This window comes from Molothrus ater, chromosome 17 (genome assembly GCF_012460135.2).
Source record: "Molothrus ater isolate BHLD 08-10-18 breed brown headed cowbird chromosome 17, BPBGC_Mater_1.1, whole genome shotgun sequence".
Classification (NCBI taxonomy): Eukaryota; Metazoa; Chordata; class Aves; order Passeriformes; family Icteridae; genus Molothrus; species Molothrus ater.
This window is the reverse complement of record NC_050494.2, coordinates 4,484,609-4,511,795: the sequence shown is the minus strand read 5'-3', so window position 1 is coordinate 4,511,795 and position 27,187 is coordinate 4,484,609. Positions and strand designations below refer to the sequence as shown.

At 45.4% G+C, this 27,187-nt stretch overlaps 1 protein-coding gene across 1 annotated transcript; it reads left to right on the top strand.

Moving 5' to 3' along the window:
• Positions 1 to 739: 739 nt before the first annotated feature.
• On the top strand, positions 740 to 27,187 carry ARHGAP40 (Rho GTPase activating protein 40). Its single transcript, XM_054516654.1, is given in 20 exon segments — positions 740 to 866; positions 869 to 1,083; positions 5,193 to 5,208; positions 5,275 to 5,286; positions 7,981 to 8,052; positions 8,055 to 8,124; positions 10,192 to 10,394; positions 15,323 to 15,543; positions 17,520 to 17,595; positions 18,348 to 18,499; positions 19,076 to 19,241; positions 19,581 to 19,672; positions 19,787 to 19,864; positions 20,122 to 20,281; positions 20,984 to 21,066; positions 21,856 to 22,062; positions 22,321 to 22,461; positions 23,315 to 23,475; positions 24,269 to 24,324; positions 24,668 to 27,187. Coding segments are annotated over 20 exon segments (2,415 nt in total). The 3' UTR covers positions 24,775 to 27,187.

The following is a 27,187-nucleotide window of genomic DNA, read 5'->3' as shown; positions in this document are numbered from 1 at the left end:
GTGAGCTCCAGCAGGCTGGGGAAATAGCTGTGTGAGAAGGAACAAAACCAAGATGGGCTCTTTTATGATGAGGGATTGTCTCTAAAATAGCTCCTGCTGCTCTTTAAGCTGTCAGAGGCAAAGCAGGCTGAGCTGTAGACCCAGCTTTACTGGGAATATGGCAAACACAGAGTGGGATTGTTACTTGTGCTGGATGAGCTTTGTGTGCCTTCACTAAAAACTTAAATAAGTTACTCATCCCTTTAACTTTGGGATTCTGAATTAAAAATGCTAGAAGAAAGGAGATGTACTGAAACACTGTAGGAGAAAAACAAGGAAAGAGCAAAACCTGTCAGGAACGGCTGCAGGGCATCCGCTTGCTTTAACCCTTTGCTCACCTGTGCCTTGCTTGTCGATGAGATTTTTAAAGAATAATCTGGATCTTGCAAAATATTCTCTGTGGGTGTTACAAGTTTACACTGCTCTTTCAACACCAGTGTCTTACATCCAGCTGGGCTTTACTCACTGCTCAACTATGGCAAGAAACGCTGAATTGCTTCTTTAATAGGCACTCAGGTTTGGGTTTTTTTCCCCTGCCCTCCCCACGTCTCCGGGCAGATATTTTGTTCTTTTCGTGATGTTCTCTTCAAGTACAATGCAAAGGAGCATTGTAGACTTGAAGAGAACAGAGACAGACTTGACTCCTCCTCCCAGGCTGCGTTTGGGAGTTCCTTTTTCGCGTGGGCTGAGGCTCACGTTAATGTTTAGCAAGCCCAGGCTGCAGCCCAGCCTCGGGAACAGCTCGCTGCTATTTTCTGCTCTCTGGTGCTGCCTGTGGGCTGTCCCCCGTGCCCCAGCGTGGGTTGCTCCGCCTCGGGCAGCGCTGCTTAAGGGCTCGGCTGGATTTACTGTCACTCCTGCCGGGGCGGGGGGACACAGGCAGGGAGGAGAGGATGCTCCACTGTCACCTCAGCGTGTGCTCAGCGCGGATGGACTGACCGCCACCCTCCTGGACATGGACAAGCGCGGCACGTGTGGCTCCAGGATGGCCAGGGGGGTGCTGGCACCTGTGCGGGCAGCCAGCTGTGCCCAGCTGCTCAGCAGGTACCGAGTGTCCCCTGGTGCACGGGGTGGTCCCGGCTGCTCTGCTCCCTAAGGCGGGGCACCTGGGATGGGGTGGGGGGAAGCAAGGTGAGTTTCTAGAGGTGAGCAGGCTATTGTGTGTTCTTAAAATAGTGCTTTGAGTGCCCTGATCATGAAATGAAACCTGTGGAAATTCCCTTTCTTCTTCCTCATGCTAAGCCTACGAAAATCCCAGTTCTTTTCTCTGTGCTCACTCTGGGGTGAGTGCAGCAAGCTGGGGAAGTGGGACCCGAGGGGCTGAAATGCTGCCCTGTGACCCACTGTAACCTGCCTTGGGGTCTGCCAGCTCTTCAGGGGTTTGTGCATCTATAGGAATGTAAGAACTGCTGATTTATCATGCAATTAGTGGAGAATAGAACTGAAATTTGAACTGCTCTGCTTGACAAACACTGTTCTGCTTGTGCGTTTACTGGATGTTATATGAGTTGAGAATTCAACTATGGTGTATTTGCATCAGTTGAGAAGTTTGCATTGAGTTTTAGAATGTTTCCTTGCTGTAGTGGTCAGAATCTGTTGATTTTGGGTGAATGTGCTGGCAGTGATTTTACTTCTAATCACAGCTCACATTTTCATGTATCTGTCTTAGTTGTCATTTTTTCCAGTCCAATTTGATGACACTATGTGTTCAAAGCAAGGCAGGAACTCTTTAGAAGACCCCAGGCAAAATCTGAGTTGTGAAATAAAAAAATTAATAATAATTGTAGGGGGACAGACACAGAAATGATATGGTAAATTACTTTAAAATTACCCACGTGGAAGAGAACGAGATTGAAACCTTCAGTGTTGCAGGCTTTCTTTGATAAAAATCAAAATATTTGTTAAAGACTTAAGGCTTTTGCCAAACGAGTTAGTTGAGTTCCAGTGCCTGTGCTGCTGCCAGAACACCTCTGTGGTCAGCTCTGAGGAGGTGCTGCAGCAGGAATCTCAAACTTGCTCACCAACTTTGCCCCAAACATTGAACCCCAGCCAAGAGGCACTTCCCACCTGCTCACTCAGGACTCACCACAGGCGAGGTGTCTGTGTGTTTATGTGTAGCTAAGCCTCTTGCCCAGGATTGACCTAAAACTTACCTGTCCAATAGGGCAAGGATATGCCAGCCTGCTTCTAATTAGTTGACTGTAATCAGGGCTTATTTTTGGTCAGCAACTCTGACGTGCTCATTGAGTTCCCAGTAAGATCCCTGCTGGTTTGCAAGGGGCTGGTGGTGCTGCCATGGAGCAAAAGCCACTGCTGAGCCAGGTCTGCCTCCCTCCTCCTCTTCCTCTCAAAGCTTATGGGACCTGGGGCTGCTCACGGGCAGGGCTGGTGGCCCTGGGCTGGCTGGTGACACTCCAGTAACAGAATTGGTTATAAATCCCAGCCAAGGGCTTTTCATGGCAGGGTAAGCCAAGCACTTTGTGTTATGTGTAATAACTCTGCCCTGAGAAATCCAAGCGAGGAGTTGATGACTCCTCCCTGTCTTCCTGCATCCCTGAAGCTCTCGTGAGTGAAGCATAGCTGGATTCCAGCACACCTCTCCACCCCTCCTTCCCCTGTGCTGCTCAGCACGTCACTCTTGTGGCCTCTCCAACATCTCTGAGCTGTTCTCATGCAGCTGAGCAACAACTTGCAGTTACTCATTCTGTGCTCTAATGCAGCTACAGCTGGTAGAGTGGGCTAGAAGAAGAGATAAGGATGAGTTCTATCACCCTGATTTACTCCAAGTTGAGAAGCTGTAGGACAAGTGTTTGAGTGTGAACCTCCTTCAGTAAAAGGCAATGAATGATCACACAGGAAATAAGTTCAGAGCCTTTCCATAGTGGATTCAAACAGCTGGCACCTTTTCTCTGGAAGCCAAGGGGTCCCTCAGCCCTTGGTCCCTCAGCTGAGTGTCTGAGGTGTGCACAGGCTGAGCATCTCACTGAAGTCCCATCAGAGATGGCAGTAAAGGCAAGGTGCCTCAGCTGGTGTAACGGGAGCGTGTTTTGAGGATGTGTGCAGTAGCTGGGAGGTACTGACTCATTGGCCTCAGCAGATCCCTGGCAGAGAGTGCTCGGGGCTGTGACAGCAAAGGCACCACAGGGCAGTGGTTCCCTGCCAAAGGGCAGTGGTTCCCTGCCAAAGGGCAGTGATTCCCTGCCTGCTGCTCTCCTCGTGGCACTCCTGTGCACAGGCTCAGCCTGGGGCAGCTTCTGCATGGGAGAGGGGAGTGGGTGAGGGCAAGATGTGGGAGCTATGGGGCTGTGGGGTTTGTAGCCCCATGCCAGCTGCACTGAGGGGTTTGGGATCCTGGTGCCATACTGATAGGTGGAATTGGAATGGCAGAGCAGGTCCTTGTGGACAGGGACATGGACAAAGCTGCTGGTGTGTTTAAGTGGACATGGATTCAGTGGAGATGGAAATGGGGTTAGGAATGCCACCTTTTAATTAAAGATTGACATCTAATCATCCTGTAGATCAGCTTCATCAATTCACAATCACATTAAGGATCCCAGTACTACTGAAGATTTGTTTTGGCCAGGTACCCCTTTCTCCCAGCAGGATTTCCCTTTGGATGAAAGCCCTTTCCTGTTTGGCTTACCCTGCTAATGCAGGGAAAGTGAACAACAGGCTGGTCCACTGTGACCTTACAGTCAAACACAAAGCCATGCACAGGGAGGATGGGTTGTGTCTTCTGAGGCCAAAACAAGGCCTGGTATGGTGGGACAGACACACAGCTAATAGTGTAAGCTAAACATGGCTTTGAATATTTTTAATTTGGCTGTATCTGCGTGGGGTTATCAATCCTGTTCTTGTTTTGCTCTGAGTTTCAGTCAGAGATGCCTCAAGGCAGATCTGTAATTAAAGGCAACTTTCCCTATTCCTTAGCTTGCTTATTTTGCCCCTTACTACATGGAGAAGAGACAAATCAATTCCAGATGAAGGCCTGAGACAAGAAAGTAGAGATGGAATTTCTTTGCCCTTAAATACTTTGATAGAGACCCTTATTGTCAGGAAAGTTACAACCTGTGCTTTAGTTGAGATCCAAAGCTGTGGTGGAGGTAACAGAATCATAGAATGGTTTGGGTTGGAAGGGACCTAAAGATCAAAAAGTTCCAAACTGATCCATGGGAAGGGATGCCCAAGATCAGATCAGGTTTCTCCAAGCCCCGTCCAACCTCGCCTTAAACACTTCCAGGATGGAACATCCACAGCCTCTCTGCACCAGTGCTCCACCACCCTCTGGAGTCTGTGCAGCACAGAAAACACTGCAGGTGCCAGTCTGAAGCAGTGGGATACACACAAGCCTCAGGATTCACATCTTTTACTCTACACAGCCCTGGGCAAAGGTTTGCCGCTTGCTTTTTCTGCTCTCACTGAGAATGCCAGGACAGGAGGTGAGGCTGCTCTTCCTCACTGCTGCACTGGGGCAAAGCTGCAGCTTTGGGAATTGCTGCACACACAGAGCAGGATCTGGCATGTCCTCTTTATCACTTGCAGAACAGGCTTCTTCAAAACAACCTGAAATGACGCTGCTCCCCGAGCTGCTTGCATAATGGCAGATCTTGATGAGCTGATTGCTGTGTTACTGAAAACAAGCTGTAATCTTATTAGCAAATTGTGGCACTGCCATCTTAACTATTCTCCCTGGTGCTGTAGAGACAGACCTTCAACTGTGCCATCCCACGTGGGCAAAGTCCTTGACAAAAAATGCCTTAATGGGGACAGAAGTGGGGGTTGGCAGCAGTGCTGGACAAAACAGCCTGGGCTAAAGGCACTGTGACTTCTCACAGGGGATACTCAGTGAAACTATTAAACATGTGAGCAAATCTCTGGCCAGAGATATGCAGAGGCAAGTCAGCAGTAGCAGACTGCTAAAGCTAAAATTGCTTTAATTCTGGCTCTAGCTGCTTTGGTTAAGGCAGGGAAAGGAAAGCATGGTGGGAGTCTGTTGGGTAAGTTACTGTTCACTGCCACTGCAGTAATTTGATAATTAGCCTCTCTTTGCTTTTATGGCCTGGGCTGAGGCACCTGAACCAGCTATGTGCTTTCCATTTTACCTCAAGAGTAAGCCTTAGGAGGTCTTCTCTGCATATTGTTGTGGGGAGAAGGGAGGAATTGGTAGTGGTGTTCATGTACAAAATTTGGGGTATTTTGAGAGTTACTAAGCCAGGCATTAAAGATTTGCAGCAGGGCTTTCTTCTGGTTCAGACCTTTAGTAGAAAAGTTGTGGAATTTTTGTTCATGAGGCATTTCCTGCATAAAATTGCTCTCTGTGGTTTTTGTGTAGCTCTGTGTGTCTCAATGAAATAGTGATCATGTGTATTTCATGTAAGATTTTGATAATGAGTAGACTGACTTCTTCCATACAGGATCCTGTTTTTATATTTGCATTGATAACTTTGATAAACTGAAGTTTAAACCTCCAATAAGAAAAATAGTTACAGCTATTGAAAACATCTATGGAAAAAAAAAAGTATATGTATGAGTTACTGCTTCAGGATTTTCTCAGTTTTTTGAATACTCCTGTCTGTTATTCCTGGGTGCCTTTATCCCACTACATGATTTTAAACAAGAAAACTGAGTATGCTATGAACTGCTGATCTTTAGGTGACTTTAATCTCTTCAGAATTAAGTACATTTAAAAACATTTAATTAAAAACATTTCATTATTTAGGTTTAAACTGCATGCTTAGGGTAAGAAACTGGAAGAATGTGAGGAGAACCTGCATGGACTTTTTGGTTGTTTGTTTCAAGTTTTTGCTTTTGTGCCCGTGAGTTGTTTTCATTCTTGAAGTAAATTGAAAGCAGGTAGGATGTGCATGGTCTGACATTAATACAATTTTGTTCTCTCACTAAGGGTCTTTATCTGTCAAAATACTGCAACCAGTTGATAGACTAATCTCTCTTTTTCTTTTTTCTTTTCTTGCAAGATGCTCGTGTTCCATGCTCATGGTCTGGGTTGTTGTGAATGATGCTGTGACTTGGTGTGCTACTGCAAAGCTGCTCTTGAGGCTCATTCAGACTTTCTGTTTCTTTGTTCCATGTGTGCCTTTGTGCTTGCTCCAGATCTTTGGAAATGTCTTTAAAGACTGGGTGCTGCTTGTGTGGCAGGACTGCCTTGTCTGCCTAAATTCTGTTCTTGTTGCCTTTTTCTCACCTTAGTTTTCTGGAAGCAGAAACTTAAGGGAATTTCATTTTCTTGGCTTCCACTTGTTGCCTCCTGGTCTGTTTGAAATGCTTGAGAGGAAACCTTTTTATTTATTCATCTGCTAGAGAGGTATTTCAATGAGGGAGGGATGTTGAGCAAGCAGAAAAGAAGCCCAGGCAGCTCCGGGTCCTTTGAGAAACTCTCTCATGGGAGTGATTCAAGCCTGGAGTGAACATAGCAACAGTGTTTATTGTATTTTGGTATTCAAGAGGGTGAAGAATTACATGAGTGTTTGCAACATATTTGCAGTGTGTTGACAGTATCTAGGAACAGATCAAAAACTCCTCTGGGGCTGCGTTTTGCAGCCCAGGGTCAGTGAGCCCCCAGCACTGAGCCAGGCATGCAGAGCTCCCAGGGATCCTCGTGGAGGGCACATGGAGAGGGAACAAAATAAACTGTAAGCTCTGTGCCAGCCTAATTCCTCACAGCTGTGCTGCTAATGCTGTGAAGTCAGGCTTAGGCTGAAGGTGCCAGGTGAATCTGGAGCCTTGTTAAAACTGGCTGTGCTCTTAACAAGAGGAGAAATTTGAATTAAGATGCTCAGTCTTTCCACAGAGCCCTTCCTGTATGGCTGTCCTCAACAAGATCTTTCTGCCAGTCTCCTTTTTTGTTGGGTTAATTTTTAAAGCTTCATAATCTGATGCTTTTTGCTACGTTGACAGGTGCAATGGAGTGGACTTGATTATTCCACCTCCTCTTTGCCCAGTTGCACTGAGCCATTAACATTTGAAGCTAACAATCTCTGCTTTCAATCTCAGCTGTTGCTGTGCTGGAACGTCACAGGCTGCCCTCCAGTTGACTCGGGTATGCAATGAGGAAGAACAATCTTTTAGGTGCACTGAGTCTAAAATTAGCCTTCCACCTGGGCAGCTGGATCTGCAAAGCACTGTGCACTGAGTTCAAGGAAAAAAAAAGGAATTTAGATCAGAAAATAAAGCATTTTCTAAGTGTGAAGGTCTGATTTTTGTTTTCCTGTGGGACAGGAGCAACAGCTCTAGTTTAACGCTGGTAGAGCTGGGCTCTGGGTCCTGCTGCCTCTCTGCAGAGCTGCTGTGTGATATCAGCATCCTGCAATTTTCTGAAAGCAAATCTAGTGCAGCAGTAAATGGGCCAGTTGAGGGGGAAAAGTTAGGATGGCTTTTGTTTGACACACAGATAGCTCAGCTGTGGCTTCTTAGGGTAGGTTTATTGTGTGACTGGTGGGCTTTTGGTGCAAGCAGTCCGAGAACATCTGTGTTTCCAGCTGTGGAAGGAAACCAGGGAACTGTGGATGGTGAGGAGCACAGTCAGGGTGGGATGGGGTGCAGCAGTTCCCTGTTTGGCAAAACTCTGTCCTTGCACCAGAACTCTGAGATATGGACTGAAGGTAGACCAAAACCAGCTGCTGGCAAGGGCATAGCCTGAAACCTGGGCTGTGAGGGCTTTATTGTGACCCTTCTCAGGTGTGCCCCAGGAATATGCCCTAGTGCCTCACATAAATAATGCTCCCCTTGGAGTAACATCTCCTGGGATGAAACTGGCCTTCAGAGCCTGGTGTCTGGGTCAGTCATGCAGAAGATCTAAGTCAAGAGCCACCCTTTGGAAAGAGCTGAAGATTTTATTCATGTTGGCTTAAAATGGTGTTGTTTTTTCCAGGCAGGCGTGGGGAAGGAATTGTCACAGCCCTGGGTGACACAGGCTTGTCACAGAGCACACTGCTGGGTGCAAGCTGCTGGTCAGGTCTGGGGCAGGTTCTGCTGGAGCTGCAAACCTCATTTCTGTTTTGTGTTGTTCCCTGGAGATTTCTGGGGTGTTTTGAGCCAGCTCCAAACCAGGCTGAACACAAAGGAAAGGTGCGTTTTGGAGATGCTTTAATCTGTATAACCTAGATGCCATGGGAATATAGGACAGTAACTTAAGTCAAGAAGAGTTGTTTTGTGCCTGCTGCAAGCCTGCAGTAGAGCAATTAGGAGAGCTTGTAAGGTGGTTCCTGAGTGTTGGGCACTGGGAGACTTCTTCAGTGCAAGTTTGTCTTCCAGTGTTCCTCATATGGCCAAAACCAACTCCCTCAAAATAATCTGAATTCCTCCTTCCACTAAGTTTCATGTTTCAAGTGATGAGTTCTGTTGACTGGTTCATAATAGAATCCTAGCAAGGTGTTGAAGAGTCATTTTTGATGCTAGCAAGGTGTCTTTGTTTAAATCTAATCTTATGAGATAATTGTCAGCAAATGTGAGAAAATGGAGAGGAGTACTAAAGATGAAGAGTGAAGGTGAGGATGCAATATAACTTTTTAACTCTTAATGGGTAAAGATAGAAGTAAAAGGTTGAAAAGAGAGAAAATAAATTGAGTTAGTAGGTGCAGTGGAACTGAGAGTTGGACACGAACTGTACAGGTAAAGAAAAAGTTTTGAATTGACTATTTAAGTGCTCCACCAGGGTATAAATTGGTATCTTGAATGTTATTTGGGTATCCAGAAACAGGAAAGCAGATTGCCTCTGTTCTTGCCTGCTGGGTGGCAGAATAGCTCAAGTCAGTCTTTCACTTTTGTCTTCCTGTCAAACAAAAAAGCAAACCCCTTCAGTTCTTGTTCTAAACACTGTGGCTGTCTCCAGGTGTCTCTGGAGTGATGCTTTTGCTGTGGTTCTGACCTCCAGAAGAGAGGGGCTGCCTCTGTGTGTTAGAGTGAGGTGTGAGTGTGATGTGCACGCATGTGTGTAAACACAAGTGAAGAGTGTCCTACAAAGTTTGTCTCAGTTATTAGATCTTCAAATTAGCTTTTTAAAATTTGAAGTGCTCCTCAACTGAAGCAAGTTAGTGCCAGAACTGCTAATAATGGCTTTCTGGAATGAAAGGGGCTAAAACTTTCCAGATATTTTGCCATCTTTAACTTTTGGCTCTTAGAGCTAGGAGGCTAAATAGCATTTTGTGGGTGTTTAGTTGTCATGGTTTTCAAGGTGTAAGACTTAGACTTGATTTTTTTTTTTAATGAAACTATAAAGGAATTTTGGCCTGTGTTTGGTAGTGGTGGCTGTTCATGTGTGTTTCTTGAACCACCCACAGTTAGTGTTTCACCTCTTTAATTTTTATATTCATCAGTGGAACCATTGAGGTGTTCTCATAAGTATGTTCCACTTACCCCATTTTTTGGTAAGTCTTTGAAAAATAGCAGGGTTTAAATAGCTTGGAACTCTTTGAAGACAATTATAGCTCATTTTAGGAGAGGTACTGTTTTATGAAGTGATGAGAAGCTCAGAGCACCAGGGCTGAAAGCTGAATGAGGCCAGTCTGGGACTTCAGCTGTGCATGAATGAATCAGCAGGGTGGTAAGAAAATTCCATATGCTTGGCTTTCCCAGGACACCTCATGTTGTTTCACAGCTGAAAAATCTGGTCTAGGCAGGAAAAGGGGGCCTCAGCCCTGTGAGCTGTTTGTTGTGTGAGCTGAAGTGCAGGGGATGGAGCTGTGCTGGTTTTTGCACAGGGAGCACAAACCTGCTGAGTTTGGGCTGCTGTGGTGGGAGCTGCCAGGCTCCTCTCTGTGCCAGGTCCTGGAGCACACATGCACTGAGCTTGGAGCATCCTGGGTGGCTGTGAATGCAGAGGGTGTCTGTGCAAACTTGCAGGGAGGTCTTGCAGTGAGTGTGGGGTGGTAGGTGGTGTGTTGGAGGTCACAGGAGGGACAGCACTGAAAACACTCTGTTGATCCGTGTCCTCTCACATGTTTGGACAGCAGTTTTCCCCATTCTCTGGGGGATTTAGTCCCAGCCTTGTCTGTATTGCTAAACACCAAGCAAAGGAAGTTCAGCAGTTACCTCTGTTTGGCTTTGCTGCAGTCATTAATCAGTGGAGGCTGGACACAAATGCCGTGTGCAATATGTGGAGCTTAATCTCTCTCCCCTTATCTCTTCCTCTCTCAGCAGCAGACATTGCCCTTGGAAAATGAACCAGCTTCCTCCAAAGAGTGCTGTGGCATCCCCTGTGTCAGAGAGCACGAATTCCAGGGGAGAGGCTTTGGACAACTTGTCAATGGACAGTTTTTGGCTGGAAGTGGAGAACATTAAACAGAGCGCTGAAGCCGAGCAGGAGGAATGCAGCCTTGCAGATGTCAAAACACAGGAGGGTAGGTTGCCAAAAATGTTGGGAGTGAGGAGAGGAATGTGAACATCTGAAACAGAAGATTTGCTTATGCACCTGAACGACTCAGAAGCATGTTGGAGTATGGTTAGAATATTATCAGTCAATCAGGGATAGAGATATTATTTTAATTGGGTGGTGGATGATGCCCTGCAGAAGGAGAGGGTTGGCCTGGCCTGGTTTCGGCTTCTGGAGCAAAGCAGACTCCAAAGCTCAGTCCCAGGAACATGTTCAAGGCTCCAGGTTTTTCAAGCAGCCCCACCAAGGGGGGCTCAGGCCAGCTCAGGTGGTGTATGGTAAACACTCTGTGAGAGCTGGGGCTGTTGGTGTGCATGGTTCTGAGATTCATCATAGTGGCTTTTGTGGGAGCTGCTTCTGTGGAAGGCTGACTGTTCCCTCTCTAATTCTCTATTCCAAAAACCACAATAAACATCCAGAAAGCCTTGAATCCATCCACACAAGGTTTTTCCTGCATATCCTTTTTTTCTTTCTTTGGCAGAAATGTGTATGGGTTGTTTCTAATGCACTTTCTGGAGCACTGATGTTATCCAGTGCTTGGAATAATTGGAACCTGGGCCAGTTATTCCAAAACATTTGGGATATGTTTTCCTTCTATAGAATCACAGAATGGTTTGGGTTGGAAGGGACTTTAAAGCCCATCAATACCACCCCTGCCATGGACACCTTCCACTGTCCCAGGCTGCTCCAAGCCCAGTCCAGCCTGGCCTTGGGCACTGCCAGGGATCCAGGGGCAGCCCCAGCTGCTCTGGGCACCCTGGGCCAGGGCCTGCCCACCCTGCCAGGGAAGGATTTCTTCCTAATATCCAACACTACATTCCCCTCTTTCAGTGTGAACCCATTACTCCTTGTCCTGCCACTGCAGCTCCTGATGAGCAGTCCCATGGGAAGCTCAACACCCTGGGGTGCTGGAGGGCTGATAAGTGCTGATAAACACCCAGAGATCCCACAGGTGGGGATCACACCTTTCTGGGTCCATTTTGAAGAAATTGAGGTGGTTGGCAGCTCCTTGAACACAGGTTTGCAGCCTGCACAGCTGCTGTGCTGCCTGGTACTGAGGATGATCTGTGTCCTGGGGAAATGCTTGTGTGACAGTCCCAGTGTGCTGCTGGGCTTGGGAAGGGCCAATTGCTCTCATGGGGACATAGAGAGGCTCTGGAGAGCAGGGTGGGAATATCATTGTCCCTATCTGCCATCACTGGCAGGACATGGTAAACATGAAGTTCTGCTGTAATGTCCCTTTTTATAAAGGAAACAAGTTTGATTTTTAGAAGTGGAAGAGATGCAAAGGTATTCAGAAAATGAGTGCACCAGGAAGCAGACTGGAAAAGAGACCATCCCATGAGATGAAAGACTGTCTGGGATATCCTAAAGACTGATATGCTGGAGGCAATTTGATTACTGTGTACAAGCAGGGATATGAGGAAATGTCTTTTAATGCTGTAGATTAATCTAGCAGGCAGGAGCTGAGTGCTTAATTGGCCATTGAAACCAGACAGGCTTGAAATGATGCTCCAAGTAGCAAAGCCTTCCCAGCAGCCTGGGGAAGGAGGTGGGGCAGGCTTGGGCTCCTGATGCCTTCTCTGAAGGAGCTTAGGCAAATAAACGCTGTGCTGGGAGTGGGGAAGCTTTGGATGGTGTGCAGGGTGCAGCCTTTGGCTTTGACATCTCTGCAGCTCCTGCTCAGAGCACAGAGGCTGTGGGACACCTCAGAGCCAGAGGCACCTTCACTTTTTGCATAAATCTGGGGAACTGAGAGATGGGCAGCTCTGTCTGGAGACAGCCTGGCTCAGCCTGGGAGATGGCTGGTGATAACACAGGGACAGGGCAGGCTGTGGAGATAAGGCCCTGCAAACATGCTGACCCAGCTGGGAACACTCCTGTGCAAGCCCTGGGTGAGGAGGGGTGTCCTGGGGAGCTGCTGGTGGCAGTGGAAGGCCAGTGTGTAACTGCAGGCCTGGGGCAGCTGAAAGGTGCTGGGGGAACTCGAGGCCTTGCTAGCAGTTGGTGGGAGCAGGAAACAGCTTTTCCTGAAATGCAGCTTTGTGCTGTCCTTGCTGTCACTGTTTGCCCAGCTCTGTGCAGGGCCTGACAGCACAGCCAGCTGAGGACACAGGCACTAAAATAGCTGTTTGTGACCTTACAGCATGTAACTGTGGCTGAGAACTGCCTGCAAAGGGGAATTCTTCACCTTCAAAAATTAGATAGGAAGTTGTGTTTAATGTTTAGTCTGAAAATGTAGGATGCTCTAGCTGTCCTTTAAATATTTGGGAAGTGAATACTTTATTATGAATGCTATTTTTGACTAGGTTATGTTTCAAGTAAATTTGTGGAACTGGTGTTCTTTAGTTTGCAAAATCATTCCTAATCTTGCCCTCCTGAGATGCTGCTTGCCTGGAACTCACAAGGCAAATCTTAGCAGCTCTCCAGGCTTAAACCTGCAGCTCATCTTCTGTGGATCTCTCTGCTCTGACCTGTTTCTCTCCAAATTTTCCCTTCTCCCCAGAAATAACCCATTTTGCTGGTTTCCTTTTGTGTTACTGGCAAACATAACTGGGCCAAAATAGCAACTAGAGGAATTACAATCTGGTGCTTTGGCACCAGATGGGGCAGCAGGCTCACACGGATGTCCGATGGAGGGGCTGCTCTGTGGGATTGTGTGCAAGATCAGTTTCCTGTTATGACTGGAATTGGCTATTTTCAATATTTGCAAGCAATACACTTCACTTCCTCTAGTTCCTAAAGGCAAAATAAACCAGAAGCTTTTTGTGTGTTGTTCTGCTGGGAAACCATGGATGCAGAACAAGCAAGTGTTTGGTGAGGGGCTGTGAGTGGGACCACCACTGGCTGTGCCCAGGGGATGCTGTTACCTGCAAACTTCTGTGAACCAGCCACGGGAAAAGACCAAAACTTAGGGCCATGGAGTAAAATCAGACAATTTGCTAGAAGATTCACTTAGGGAAATACTTGACTTCAAGTTCAGCTCTAGTTATTGTGGTGTGATGATGAAAAAAAGTTCTGTTTCATTATGACACCAGAAATCACAAAGACCACACTCTGAAGACTGAGTTTTAATTGTGTCACAACATGTGTTTGCAAGCTGCATCAACATGAGGTTTCTCCAGAAAAATGAAATTATTTAATCTCTCAAGAGAGCTTTATGGCTGCTTTTTATTGATGCAGCAATAATAAAACTTGGCCTGAGCTGCTGTGGTAGCTGAGGAGGTGGAAGTTTGCATAGGACAGGAAGAGTGGGAATGAGCTGCTCTGTGCCAATCAGTTCAGTTGTGATTTTTCTTTTTCCCAGTATAACCTTTGGTAGGGCTGTACTGGAGCTGCCTGCAGTGAATGAATGTGGTAGATGGAATTGAAAAGATAAAGGCTTTGTGGTGTTTGCTGTGTTGAAGTTGAAGTCACCTGCTAAATTGTTTCTTTCATCTTTGAATTTCAAGTAGCTGCCTTGCTCAGGGCACTTCTCACTTGCACTTCCTTATGAGTGTATCCCATAAGAAAAAAAAAAAAGTCTTCTGTGTTTGAAGTGTAACTTTACATGTATTGAAGAATGAAGTGGAACTGAGCTTGTTTGAGTAATGGTGCTGTACTGTCTCCAGGCTTCTCACACTTCCTTCTGGAACTGGAATTGTCTTTAATTTTGGTGATATTTTGAATAGGCCCAGGTATAAAATGAATGCACAGAGTAAAGATAACGTTTTTGCTTTAGCTGAGTGTATGGATACCAATCCACTTAAAAAATTAAAGAGTACAGATGATGCACGCAAGTAGTTCAGCAAGTATAGTAAGTAAAATACATTTGAACTTACCAGATCAGAATCTGATATTAAAAATATATTAAAAATATCTGATATTAAAAAAAAAAAAAGTTTATACCTAGGCATGCGTATAGATTTTTTAAAAAAGTAAAAGAAGCAGCCATGTCATTGGGAAAGGAAAAAAGGCCAAATATGGAGTTTTGTGTGTTGTGGCTTCTCACAGACATTTTGTCCATTCTCAAAGGTGTTGAAAGATCAGGTGGGATCCAGGGAAGCCCTGCCATTCCTCCTGGGGTGGCTGTGTGCTGCTGCCAGAGCTCCCCTTTCCACAGGCAGTCCATGGAAAGGCAGATTTATCAAGTCCACCTGACTTTACTCCCATATCCTGTCACAATCCTTGCCTAAATACCACCCAGAGTCACATTTGTGCCCTCTTCTGCCCAGCTCCTCTGGGAGCTGTGCTCCTGGGAGTATCTCTGCCTCCACAGTTCTTTCTTCTCCTTTTTCCTCACCTGGAACGAGCAATAAGAACTGTGTGAGCAGCTACACCTGCCCAAAGAGCTGTGTGAACTCTGGTGTCACCCCATACCCAGCTGGGCATTTAGGATTAGGGCTGAGATTTTGAGAATGGCCTTCAGAACACAGCACTGGCTCCCTCCCATGATGTCCCATTGGGAACAATGGGACAATCCCAGCCAGGGAACAGCCCAGGCTCCTGCTCTCTGCCCCTGAAGCACTGCAAAAATCCCAGAACTGGAAAGAGGAGGTGTTCAATATGTTGCCTACTCAGAGCAAGCAGCTGTCCTGCTCAAGGGATCCTTCCTGTCTGAATCCAGGAAGTTAAAGGATGGAAATGGCCTAACAGTAAGCACTGGAGGAATTTTTCTTGTTAGAATTTATCAGTCTTGGCTTGTCAAGGTGGTACAAGGCAACGAGTCTGTGTTTGGTGGTATTGTGGGGTGTGCTGTGCTGTTATCTTTGCAACATTGGGCAAGGATAGACATTGTGTAGAGGAGGATCAAAAGAAATAACACTTTTATCTGAAACTCCCTATTTTGACACGCATCCTTGTTGTTTCCTCTGAAAAGAGGAGAGTAACAAACCCCCCCTCCCTGTGCCCTGGCAGAGGGAGAGGCCGAGGCAGACTGGCTGCAGGACGCGGGGCTGGCCGAGCTGCTCGGGGAGCCGGCGGGGGACAAGGACAACCTGGTGCTGCTGTCCACGCTGACCAGGACGCAGGCGGCGGCCGTGCAGCGCCGGCTGGACACCTACTCGCGCTCGCGCCGCAGGAGGAACAAGCACCCCGTGCGCGACGTGCGCGACATCTTCGCTGCCAGCGGCTCCCAGGTGTGTCGGTGTTGGCATCTTATCACAGGGGATCCGTACCACTGTCTCCTTATCACAAAAGTTTGGTACCGTCTTGGTGTTTCCTAGTGGGCAGCTCCTCAGAGCACTGACTCTTTCTTCTTCACAAAGCAGCCACTGACTCCAGTTCGTTCGTTCGTTCGTTCCTTCCTTCCTTCCTTCCTTCCTTCCTCTCTCTTCTTCTCATTGGTCACAGCTGTGGCCTGTTAAAGTCAGGCCTGTTCCTAATCTTTGATAATTGGCCCAGCTGCAGCTCTCTTAGGGGTGAGATTACTTTCTACACTATCTTTATTTTCTTATATTCTACCCCCCTATTCTATCTTTTAGGAGATGTTCTCCTAAAACTTCTAAAAGCTTCTCCTAAAAGCTTCTCCTAAAGCTCTCCTAAAAGAGCTTCTTTGTTGGGACAGATGAAAGTTTGACAAGAAAGTCTCACAGATATGTATGTTTAGCAGAAAGATTTTTGAATGTAGAATATGAAGAAGGAATAGAGATGGGAACAAATTTTGATGTAGAAGAAAAGAATTGCTGAGCCAGTCTTACTGGATACCCTTTGTCTCCTTGGTTATATTAGTTAGAAGGGGGTTTTTATGGCTTAGAGCAAAGGATAAACCCACCCCAAACAAGAAGATGTTTTTACCAAGCAGAAAGATAGCACAGGCAAACAAGGCAGCAAATGTTGCAGGTAGAAAAAAGGCCTCAAAATTTTCCACTGCAAGAAAACTGAAAAACAACTTCTAGCTTAAACTGTAATGCACTAACTTTTAGTGATTGGAAAACAGTAACATGGATATAGTAATTATAGTAGTTATGATAGGCTATAGATAAAAGTTAAGGTATAGATTGGTTCTACTGTATTAAGATGCTCAGCAAAGAAAAGTCTATAATGCACTGTAACCAAAACCAAAGGGTCTCCAGGCCTGCCTGCAGCTGGAGCTGACAGCTGTGGGCACAGCTCTGTCACCCACCACCCTGGATTGCTGTAACAATCTCTCACTCAGGCTCTTACACTTCTTGACCCTTCAAGTCAAGCAAGTGGGGCTTGACTTGGCTTCCTGGGTCTAGGGCTCTTATAGCAAATCAAAGGTGACTCCCACGTTGGTGCGGGAGAGAACGATGCCTCTGACTCCATGGGTATCAGAAGGCTAATTAATTATTTTATTATGCTATAATATTCTATACATCTAAAACTGACTCTGCTAAGCACTCAACCCTGCACACATCTGCACACACACTGCTCACACTGCACTGAATCTCTGCAAGCAGAGAGACTGTCACCTGACAGTCCCAACACACACACACACTTGGCCCTGACAGGCCAAGGAAACAAAACACCAGGACTTTGGGTAAACAATCTCCATGTTGCATTCTACTTTTGCACAAACACAGGCACAGCAAATGTTAAGAATTGTGTTTTCTTTCTCTGAGGTTCAGAGAATGTGAATCTCAGAAATATTCTTAGGAAGAATTGTGCCTTGCTTTTCTCTGTGAAGAGAAATGTGGCTACAGGCTCCTGGTATGTCTTGGCTTCATTTTCAGTTCAAGAGATTGAGACTGGAGAAATGTTGCTTGCAGTGTTGAGGAGTTACTGGAAGACCTGCAGATGCACAGCCTTCCCAGGCTGGAGGAACATTCCTGCTGTATAGTGCCTTGTGGAGCACTGGCATCGTTTGGAGCCCTCTTGTGTTGTCTTTGTTCCAGTGACATGTTAAATCACCATTAAACAAAACAAGAGCACTTCCCAAATTCAGTTCTGAGAAGCTGACCTTGTAGAGGTGGAAATCCTGGAGAAAGACTAACGCTGCCTTTTTTGGGGGGAGGATTGGTTGGTTTATTTAGATTTTTTTATCGTTTTTTTTTTTTAACTTGATAAAGAATTCATAACCACCATCTTTTCAGCTGTTTTCCTGTGGTTCTGATCTTTTGGTTGTGGCTAAAACAACTTTCTTATTTTTCAGGACACAGCAGCAGAGAAAGAGGAGTCCAGCCCAGATCCACTGTGGCACAATCTACGGACTTCAAACACCCAGAGAAGTAAGGAGGAAGTTTTTAAATGCAGAATAGGATCTGAAGTAGGTCTGAAACTGGAAGGAAAGCCACACACATATTTAAGTATATACAGTATCTGAAACTTGTTTGTGTTGGGCTGTGGGTTTCTTTATGTGATTATTCACACCATGGATTAATAAACTTTTCCAAGCCCCAGCGTTGTTAGAATTGTCACTCAAGCTGATCATTGTAAGTTCTTGATAAAGAAACTGAAAGATGAAAATAAAATCAGTCTAGTAAAGTCAGTGAAACCTTATAAATGCCACGAGCAGTTGTGTAAAGAGAGGTTAGCCATAGGTGTGTCCTTTAATTTAAGGCTGTGGTTTTGCCTTACCAGTGACCTGGTAATTTGAACCATAATGTTGTGACTTCACACTGATTACAGACTCATTAAACTTGGAAAAGTTCTCCAGAATCACAAGTACAACCACTGACTCAGCAGCAGTGTGTTCACCACTAAACCATGTCCCCAGGTGCCACATCTGCACAATTTTTGAACTTTTCCAGGGATGGTGACTCTACCACTTCCCTTGGCAGCCTGTTCCAATGTTCCAATGCCTGACAACCCTTTCAGGGAAGACTCTTACCCTACTGATCATTCTATGTTGTGGGGACACTCTTTTCATGTGTTACTGCAGGATTTTTAAAAGCAGTGGCACCAAACCTATCTCAAACCGCATTTTTAGCACATTTGCTTTCCTGGCTTGCAGAAATTCAAGACAATTTCTCCTCTGCAGCAGAAACCCAGGATTATTCCTGCACAGTTCGAAACCCTGGGAAGGAGGAGGTGTTCAACATGGATGTTGCTTACTCAGAGCAAGCAGCTGTCCTGCTCAAGGGATCCTTCCTGTCTGAACCCAGGAAGTTAAAGGATGGAAATGGCCTAACAGTAAGCACTGGAGGAATTTTTCTTGTTAGAATTTATCAGTCTTGGCTTGTCAAGGTGGTACAATAAAATGGGTCTGTGTTTGGTGGTATTGTGGGGTGTGCTGTGCTGTTATCTTTGCAACATTGGGCAAGGATAGACATTGTGTAGAGGAGGATCAAAAGAAATAACACTTTTATCTGAAACTCCCTATTTTGACACACATCCTTGTTGTTTCCTCTGAAAAGAGGAGAGTAACTAATTGCACTTTCTTACTCATAGTTCTGAAGTTTTCTCCTCTCTGCAAATGAACTGGGCTGCTTCCAAAATTCAAGTAGAATTTGGGTGGGTATTAGGCTGCCTTTAACTTAGAAAAATTGGCATCTCCAGTATGATTAAAGAGCAATATTGAAAAAGGAAAATATTTATTCAGCTGGTGGTTGAGTAGGAGTAGTTTTGGGCATATGTCTGGTCTTGAACACAGCAGGAAGAACAGATGCCTGGTTATGATTAAAAAAAATAAGACTACAGCAAAAGTTGTTCATTTGTGGGATTAACAGAGATAACTTGAGCTGAATCTTTTGTGTGTGTTTCCCTTAGAGATTTAAGATCCCAAAGGGCAGACTAGGAGTGACCAGGATTGGAGATCTGTCAGCTCAGGACATGAAGAAGATCCCTACACTGGCCCTCATTGAGCTTACAGCTCTCTGTGATATCCTGGGCTTTGAGCTGAAGAGAAACAAAGCAGCAAAACTGAAAACAACAGGTTAGTTGGTTTTTTTGTGCTTTTTATGTTTTTTACATTCATCTTCTCTTAATACACTCATCAGTTGTGTTGCAAATGTTAGAACAGAGGGTCTTTGATAAGAAATCTTGTGACAGGTGTGCTTTCTTTGGATTTCTCCTGGAAGTCAGTGGATCATGACATCAAGACCTACTACCACCTTTATGTCTGGCTGCAATTGTCCTGTTTAACTCTCTTTCTCCAGTATCAGTGTTTACAAAAGTACCATCTTAGTCTGCAGTGGGGGATTTATCCCTTGCACCTCTATTAGAGCTGAGACTGAATGTTGAGACAGACTTGGAAATGTTGTTTCTGTTGTAGAGAAAAGACTCTTTGGAGTTCCACTCAACACCCTGTTGGAAAATGACCAAAAGCTGCTGCCCAACACCAAGGTCCCTCTGCTACTCCAGGCAGTAAGTTCTGTGCTGGTTTCATTCACACCTCTGGTCCTCAGAGTCATGAGTCTGTGATAAGGACAGGCTGACTCCTCATCCTCTGTGCCTAAGAGCTGTTTCCCCCTCTAACAGCTGCTGTCCTGCCTGGAGAAGAGAGGACTTGAAACAGAGGGCATCCTGAGAGTTTCTGGCTCCCAGACCAGGATTAAGGTATGAGCCCTTTAGCATTGTTTGGAAGTGTTGGGGGTGATTAGGAAGCATTTGCTGAACCAAGTGTTTGAATGACCTGACTTATCTCATCCCCTCCCCAGTACAACCACAAACACCCATTGCTGGGAAACACTGCAGTGTGTGCTGAGGCTCTCTGCACCATTTCGCCTCCATGTCTCACCCTCCCAGTACTCAACCATAAAATTTCTCTCACATTTGCTCACTAAAGCATGTGGTAAATTCCATCTTTCTGCTAGAGCCTGGAGCAGAAGCTGGAAAGGGACTTCTACAGTGGCCTGTTCCGCTGGGATGATGTCCACCAGAACGACGTGTCGGGGCTGCTCAAGAGATTCATCCGCGAGCTGCCGGCCCCGCTGCTGACTGCAGAGTACCTGCCTGCCTTTGCTGCTGTTCAGAGTGAGTGCCTGCCCTGCCTGCCAGCACCAGTCTGGGCTGTGCAAAGCTGCCCTGTCAGGTGTGTTGGGAGCCTGTGGTGATGGGAGCACGGCACAGCTGAGGGTGGCAGTCACTGGTGCTGGGCTGAGTTCGCCTTTCTGCAGCAGCGCTGGGCCGGGGGCTTCAGTTCTGTGTCACTGGAGCCTGCAAGCTTGCTGCATTTGTCAGGACAAATGGAGCAGTAGTGACACACAGACTGAGCTGTGGGAGGTGGCCAGGGCACACAGCCTGCAGGTAATGTGCTGTTCTGCAAGCACATATCTTTGTTCACTAGTGGGATTAATAGAGATGAGCTGAACCTCTTGTGTGTGTGTTCCCCTTCGAGATTTAAGATCCTGAAGGGCAGACTAGGAGTTTGGATGTGTTAATCTTGAGTGCACAAGTTCTTTGTTCAAAAAATGGGGAATTATGGGTTCTTTTGCTGCTCTTCAAGGGCATGAGAGTTGCTGGTTGATTGTGTACTCTGAAGGAAATCAGTTTTCTAAAACATGGGTGGTTCTCCTTTCAAGGACAGTATGAGTTTGAGTTGCTCCTGTGAAACAAGGTCTCAAATTCTAGATGACCAACCATTCAACAAGTAATTGTCTCATTCCTTGGAGGATTCCTGGGCTCAAAAAGAAGGGTCAGAAACCTGAATCTTCTGTCCTGTTGTTACTCTCCTAGATATTCCAGACCTGAAGCAAAGATTGCAAGCTCTAAACCTCCTGATCTTGATTCTGCCAGAGTCCAACAGAAACACTCTGAAGGTAACTGCTTGCTTTTGATTTTGCTGGTAAAGCATAGAATCACAGAATTGTTCAGATTGAAAAAAACCCAAAACCTTCTTCAAATCTTTGAGTCCAACCATACTCCCAGCACTTCTAGGCAACCACTAAGCCATACCCCCAGCTACATGGCTTTTAAATAGTCACCACCTCTGCCTCTCTGTGCTTTATAAGAGCTGTGGTGGTTGTTGCTGCCTTTTATTTTCCCCTCCTGAATAGTTCAGCTCCCAGGTATTAAAGGTAAGGCTGACTTAGCACCCTGCACTCTTCATTTAGAGCACTGGAATATATAATTCAGTCAAAGATGATCTGTCATGGCTCTGGTGGGGGTGTGAGGTGAAAGAGATAATCCAAAAAGACTTAGTTTTCTACATCTGGGAATGGCTTTGAGGGGACACCAAAAGAAAGGAGGGGGTTCATCTTTTCATTCAGAAACTTTTACAGCTAGAATTTATAAATTACCAGCTGCCAAGGAGTAAAAACTCATCTGTTTCCCACACAAACTGTTTTTCCTGATTCATATATACTGGATAAACCCCTCCTGATGTGGTTATTTGTTGCTATCCTAATATTAGAAATTGATCACTCCACTTCCTGACAGGAGAAATGGGATTTGCTGATCTATAGCAAGAACAAGTGCTGATTAATGATCTCTCCAGCCATTGCCATGATAGTAGTAATGAGCATTACTAGTATTGGATGGCATTACTAGGATACATTTTTTGAGCATTACTAGTAATGGATGGCTTACATCTCTTTCCCTCTTCTCAGGCCCTTCTTGAGTTTCTCAGCAAGGTGGTTGCCAGGGAAAAAAACAACAAAATGAACCTCTGGAACGTTTCCACAGTCATGGCCCCAAACCTCTTCATGCACAAGGGGCTGCCAAACAAGATCCCTGAGGGGAAGGAGAAGCAGCTGGCGGAGGGGGCGGCTGACGTGGTGCGCATGATGATCCATTACCAGGACCTGCTCTGGACTGTGAGTTACACAGGAATGTGGTGGTCTGGGGCAGCAGTGTCTTGGTCCTGTTAGGACTGGGACAGGGAAAGGATAGGCTTGGAAATTTCAGAGGAATTACACAGCTGTGAGCAAAACCTCTGGCTGAATTCCAAGTCTCCCTAAAGGTACACAGATTTTCTTGTCTATTTACGGAGCTAAAGTGATGCTCAGATTCTTAAATGACATCCTTATCTCTGCTTGATTTAATTCCTGCTTGCACCCTTCTCCCCTGCCCAGGTCTCCTCTTTTCTGGTGGCTCAGGTGAGAAAGCTGAACGAGAGCAACAGCAGAAGGTACCAGTTCTGCGACAAGCGCATTAAAAATCTGCTGCGGAAGATTCACGCTGATAAAGACAAGGTGGAAAAGAACCAGGGAGAGGTGAGCTTGGGCCTCCAAACCCCTGTGTGGCAGTGTCAAATGTTTAACTGAGAACTCAGAAAGATGAAAGGGGTGATACCCTTGAAAAGAGCAAGAGGGACAAAAAAAAGCAGAATAATGAGGAATAGTTTCCCAGATGCTTTTGGCCAGGTTGTAGCAAAAACTGATCTCAACAGCAAGAGCACTAAATATATTTCAGGCTACAAAACACTTGGTTAAAAGCAGGAAAGCGATCAGGAGCAGAAATTTTGTTTTTCCCCACGTTAAGAGCAGAATTCTTATGGCTCTGAGTGTCCCATGTGTTGGCACAGATACGTCTGCTGTGATAAAAGCAGACTTATTTTCATTTTTTAAAGCATAAATTCAGGCAATTGCCAAATTTTCTTTTTGCTTTACAATGTTTGTGAAAATGGCACATCACTTGGTGTTCTCTTTCTTTGCAAAGGACCTTTCTGAAATTCAGTAGCCTGCAACCCGGATCTCTAAATTCCTTTCCAAGTAATTTAAATGAATTTCAGAAGAGTCATTCACAGTTGTGCAAAACAATTTGTCAGAATTTCTTCTGACAAATCCTATTTTCATCCCAGCTTGTGTCAGTGCTGTGTTTGAACAGCAGAGAGCAGCAGCACTCGCTGATGGAAGGCACAGGGCTCCTCTCGTGGCCTCAACACAAAACCTTGATGATTTATTCACAATGCTCACCTTGGGGCTTCCATTCAACCTGTACTGTAAGAAACAAGCCTGAATTCTTGTTTAATTCTTCACACTCTCCAATTTATTTTGAAAATGAATGTTTTGACTGATAAGAGTCTTTCTTTAAGCACTTTTTTTTCTTTTTGCCTGCCTTGTTCAGCCTTCCAAGGTTGTGAAAGTCCACGCCTCACTCCTCCTGAAGGACTCTCTGGAGGTGCACTTGAACAATGCAACCAGGGTTGCTGATGTCTTGAGGCAGTTTCAGAAGAACCTGTGCCAGAATGGCTGGAATATTGTTAACACTGTCAACCTCCTCAAGTGGTAAATGGCTTTTTTCTCTGCTTAAAAAAGAAAAAAGGACTGAGTGGTCTGGCTGCTGTTTTCTGTCTTGAGGTAAAGGTGAGATGGAAGCACAGCGAGTCATGGGGAGAGATTGTTCTCTCTCCTAAGCTTAGGAAATGGTGCTGGATGGGGAAGGCAAATTTTATTCTGAGTGATTCCATCCAGTGCTCAGACTGCCAGGAGGTCAGTGGTGCCCTCTGGGCTGCTGGACACCAAGTGAACTCCAGAATCCTTGCTGAAGGGAAGGGAGAAGGCAACAACATTGACCCTGACAGGCAAAACCCCCTCCAGCCTTCCTGCAGAAAAGCATCACCTGTATCACTGCCTGGAGTAGTAATTCCAGTGTGCTTATGTTAATGTAGGGATTTCCTAAAATAAACTCTGCAATTCCCTCCTGTGCTCCTGTGCTGAATTGCTGAACTAACGCAAGAAAGGAGCAGAGGAGCTCCTGCCCCCTCTGTCCCAGCTCCTGCAGGCTGTATTTAGTGGGTGATGTGGCAGTGCCTCTCCTGTGTCCCAGGAGGTGTCCAGGCAAGGAGGGTGAGGGGAAGTTGGCTGGATATGGGTCAGCTCACCAACATCTTGCCTTGTTTTCTTTTTTTCCAATTTTGGGTGTCCTGCACCGTGCAGGAGGGTCAGCAAGGTCTCTGTCCCATGGCCTCTGATCATTGCTGGCCTCTGAACCACAAACAATCCTTTTGAAGGAATATTACTAAACCACCCAACCTGTCTTTGCAGAGATTTAACCTTCAGTGTGATTTTCTTTCTGCAGTAACAACTCCACAGAGTGCACAAACTTGCTCCTGTATGAAGTGGGAGGCAATATTGGTAAGTGCAAATGGTAGCTGAAAATAAGGACTCTGATATCCAGTTTTTATGCTTAGCTTCTTTGAGGAGGTAGTTAAAAAATTCACTGGGCAACTGTGCCATGGCCTTACCATGCCAAGACTGAAGAATTTCTTCCTAATATCTAATATGCATCTTCCCTCTTTCATCTCAAAGCCATTTCCTCAGATTTGTGGAAATGCTTCTGAAAGGTTGTAATATGGAAATGAATGTGAACAAATCCTAGTTTTTAAGTGGAGGCAAAAGCAAACAAAAACCAAATCTAACAGCTAAATGACTAAGGATATTTAAAAATGTGTTTTTTCTGAATGTCTTGTTTTAACAGGTGAACATTGCCTGGACCCAGACACTTACCTCTTGGACTTGTACCACATCAACCCCCATGCTGAGTGGATAATTAAGCAAAACCCATCTTGTCCTCGGATGTTCTAAGGAAAACACGAGCAAACAAAGCACTTGGTTGCAGTTTTTGGAAGGTGTGGAAATAGAGACTTTGCTGTTGTAGTGTCAGAGCAGACACTGCTTGTTTGTTGGAAGGAAAAGCACCTTTATTAACTGCTTCCATGGCAGCTGGCAGTGAGAGCACAGTGGCCTGAAACAAACAGCAATTATCATGGTGTAGCAGAGTTTGCAGGGGGAATGGCTGCTCTTAAACAAAATATCCCCCAAAACAAACCCTGAAAGCAAAGCTGCAGTGGTTGTGAGGCAAAGATGGAACAGAAGAAGAAAAAGATTATCTTGAATATGGTGGAAGGCATTTGTGTATCCTGCATTTGCTCTTTCTTTTGGAGGAGAGACAGTCAAACGCTGCAGTGGTGCCAAGGACATCCCTTGGGTAAGGTCCATGGTTGCCTGTGGCATTTCACCAGAAGAATTTATGACCCTGGGCTTCACTATTAAGCTCGTGTTCTGTTCTTTGAAGAATGACAAAGGATGTTTCCAAAAAGGCCAGATGGGATGTGACACCAACACATCATGTATGTCATGACTGCAGTTAAATACATACATGTGACACAAGAAAACAACTTTCCTTGAAAAAAGGTGTGGAAAATCCAGCAGCCTTTCAGATATGCAGTGTGACAGGAAGGTGCCTGTCCCATGCTGGTAATGCACACCCAAATTGCCACTGGTGAGGGTCAAACATGCATTTATTTGGATGGACAACCAATATATCAACAGACAACACAGGAAACATGCTGAAGCTGATGTGAGATTGGTAATCTGACCTGGCCACGTGAACTGGACTTCCTTGTGGAAGATTCTGTGTGAATGTGTTTGTTCCAAATCAACAAAGCTCCCCTGAGGTGTGAGGTGGTTGAGCTGAGCTGAGCTGAGCCCCCCCTGCTCTGGCTGCACATTTCCACTGCACCCAGCACAGCCTGGGCACTGTGGGCTGGACAGTGAGGGCAGAGCAGAACACTCACACCCTGCTGCTGCCTCCTCATCATCACCATCATCACCCAACCTCAGCTCCAAGAGCACCATGCCTGGGAGGAGGGTGCAGAAGTGTTGCTTTCCTCTGTGGTGATGCTGAAATACCTCAAGTGAGGGACCCCACAGTGCAGTGAGTGTGAGAGGTGAAACACCCAGACTGTCTGGAAATGTGGACTCCTTTCTCTAAATACTGTTTGTTGTAAACATGGTTGGATATTTATTCATGTGGCAGAAGCAGGGCTGCCCTGCAAGTGTATACTCAAAGTATTTCATTTGCCAAATCCCAGCTGCACTAGTGACAATCTCCAGTATTATTTCTTTTGTTAGAGGAGTTTGTTTCCATTGCAATCTGAATTTTCCCTCCTCTCCTTTTTTTTTTTTTGTCCCCAGAATGAAGTGTAGCTTTCTTTATTCATTATCTCAATCTCCTAGATTCTGTTCTTCACTCTGTGATTATTCTGTCTGTGTGACTAAATCCTCTTGGTGGTTAAGATCCTTGAGGAACAGGTGAGCCACAGTCCATATCCTTTCCAGCTTTCTGTGAATTCTCTATGAGTGCTGCAGATATCTCAGAATTATTCATCTATTAGAGAGTCTATTCTTTTTGGTTGAGATGATGCAGATGCATTGACTGGCTGGATCACCTTCATAGATCTCTTCTTAAGAACCTGTGATAGAACCTCCCAACCCTCACCCAGGTGTCAACAATTCTTGAGATGCCTCTTCTCTAGGGCTTAACTTGTGCCTGAAAGAGCCTGATTCTGAGTGAGTGATGGATGTCTCTGGAAAGATCAAGCTGCTTTAAACTGGGGCTTTAAAAACCAAAGGTACCTGTTCAGCATCCCTTCTGGAATTCCTTGTGGCAGTGATGGAGTAAAGATGGCAAAGAGGAAATGCCAGAGATGTGATAACCCGAGAAGTACCAAAGGTACCACTGTGAGCTCAAAGTTCCTTTGCAAGCTGAATTGCACCCTGCAAATCACACAATGCTGCATTTTTCCACCCCTCATGTGCTGGTTTATTAAATATTCTGTCCGTGGGTATTGAGGGGTCAGGACTGCATCACTGCTGCTGTGAACTGCAAATAAGGGGGGTTTTTTGAACACCAAACAATGTGAATCAGTGCTGTGAAAAACAAGGTTAATGGGAGATTCTCATGAGACAAATATCAGGTTTAAATATTAAAGGAAATATAAAAAAAATAAATAAAACAAAACAGCTCTTTCCAGATGATGGATATGCTTATAAATTTTTTTCCTATCTTTGTATCAAAAAGTGTAAATTTTTCAGTCAATGATGTGCAAGACACTCCTGAAGGATGGCTTTTAATACCTTTTATTTTTTATGATTTTTTAATTCTGTATTTAAATTCCATTTATTCAGTGAAATAATAAAAACACAGTAAAATCTC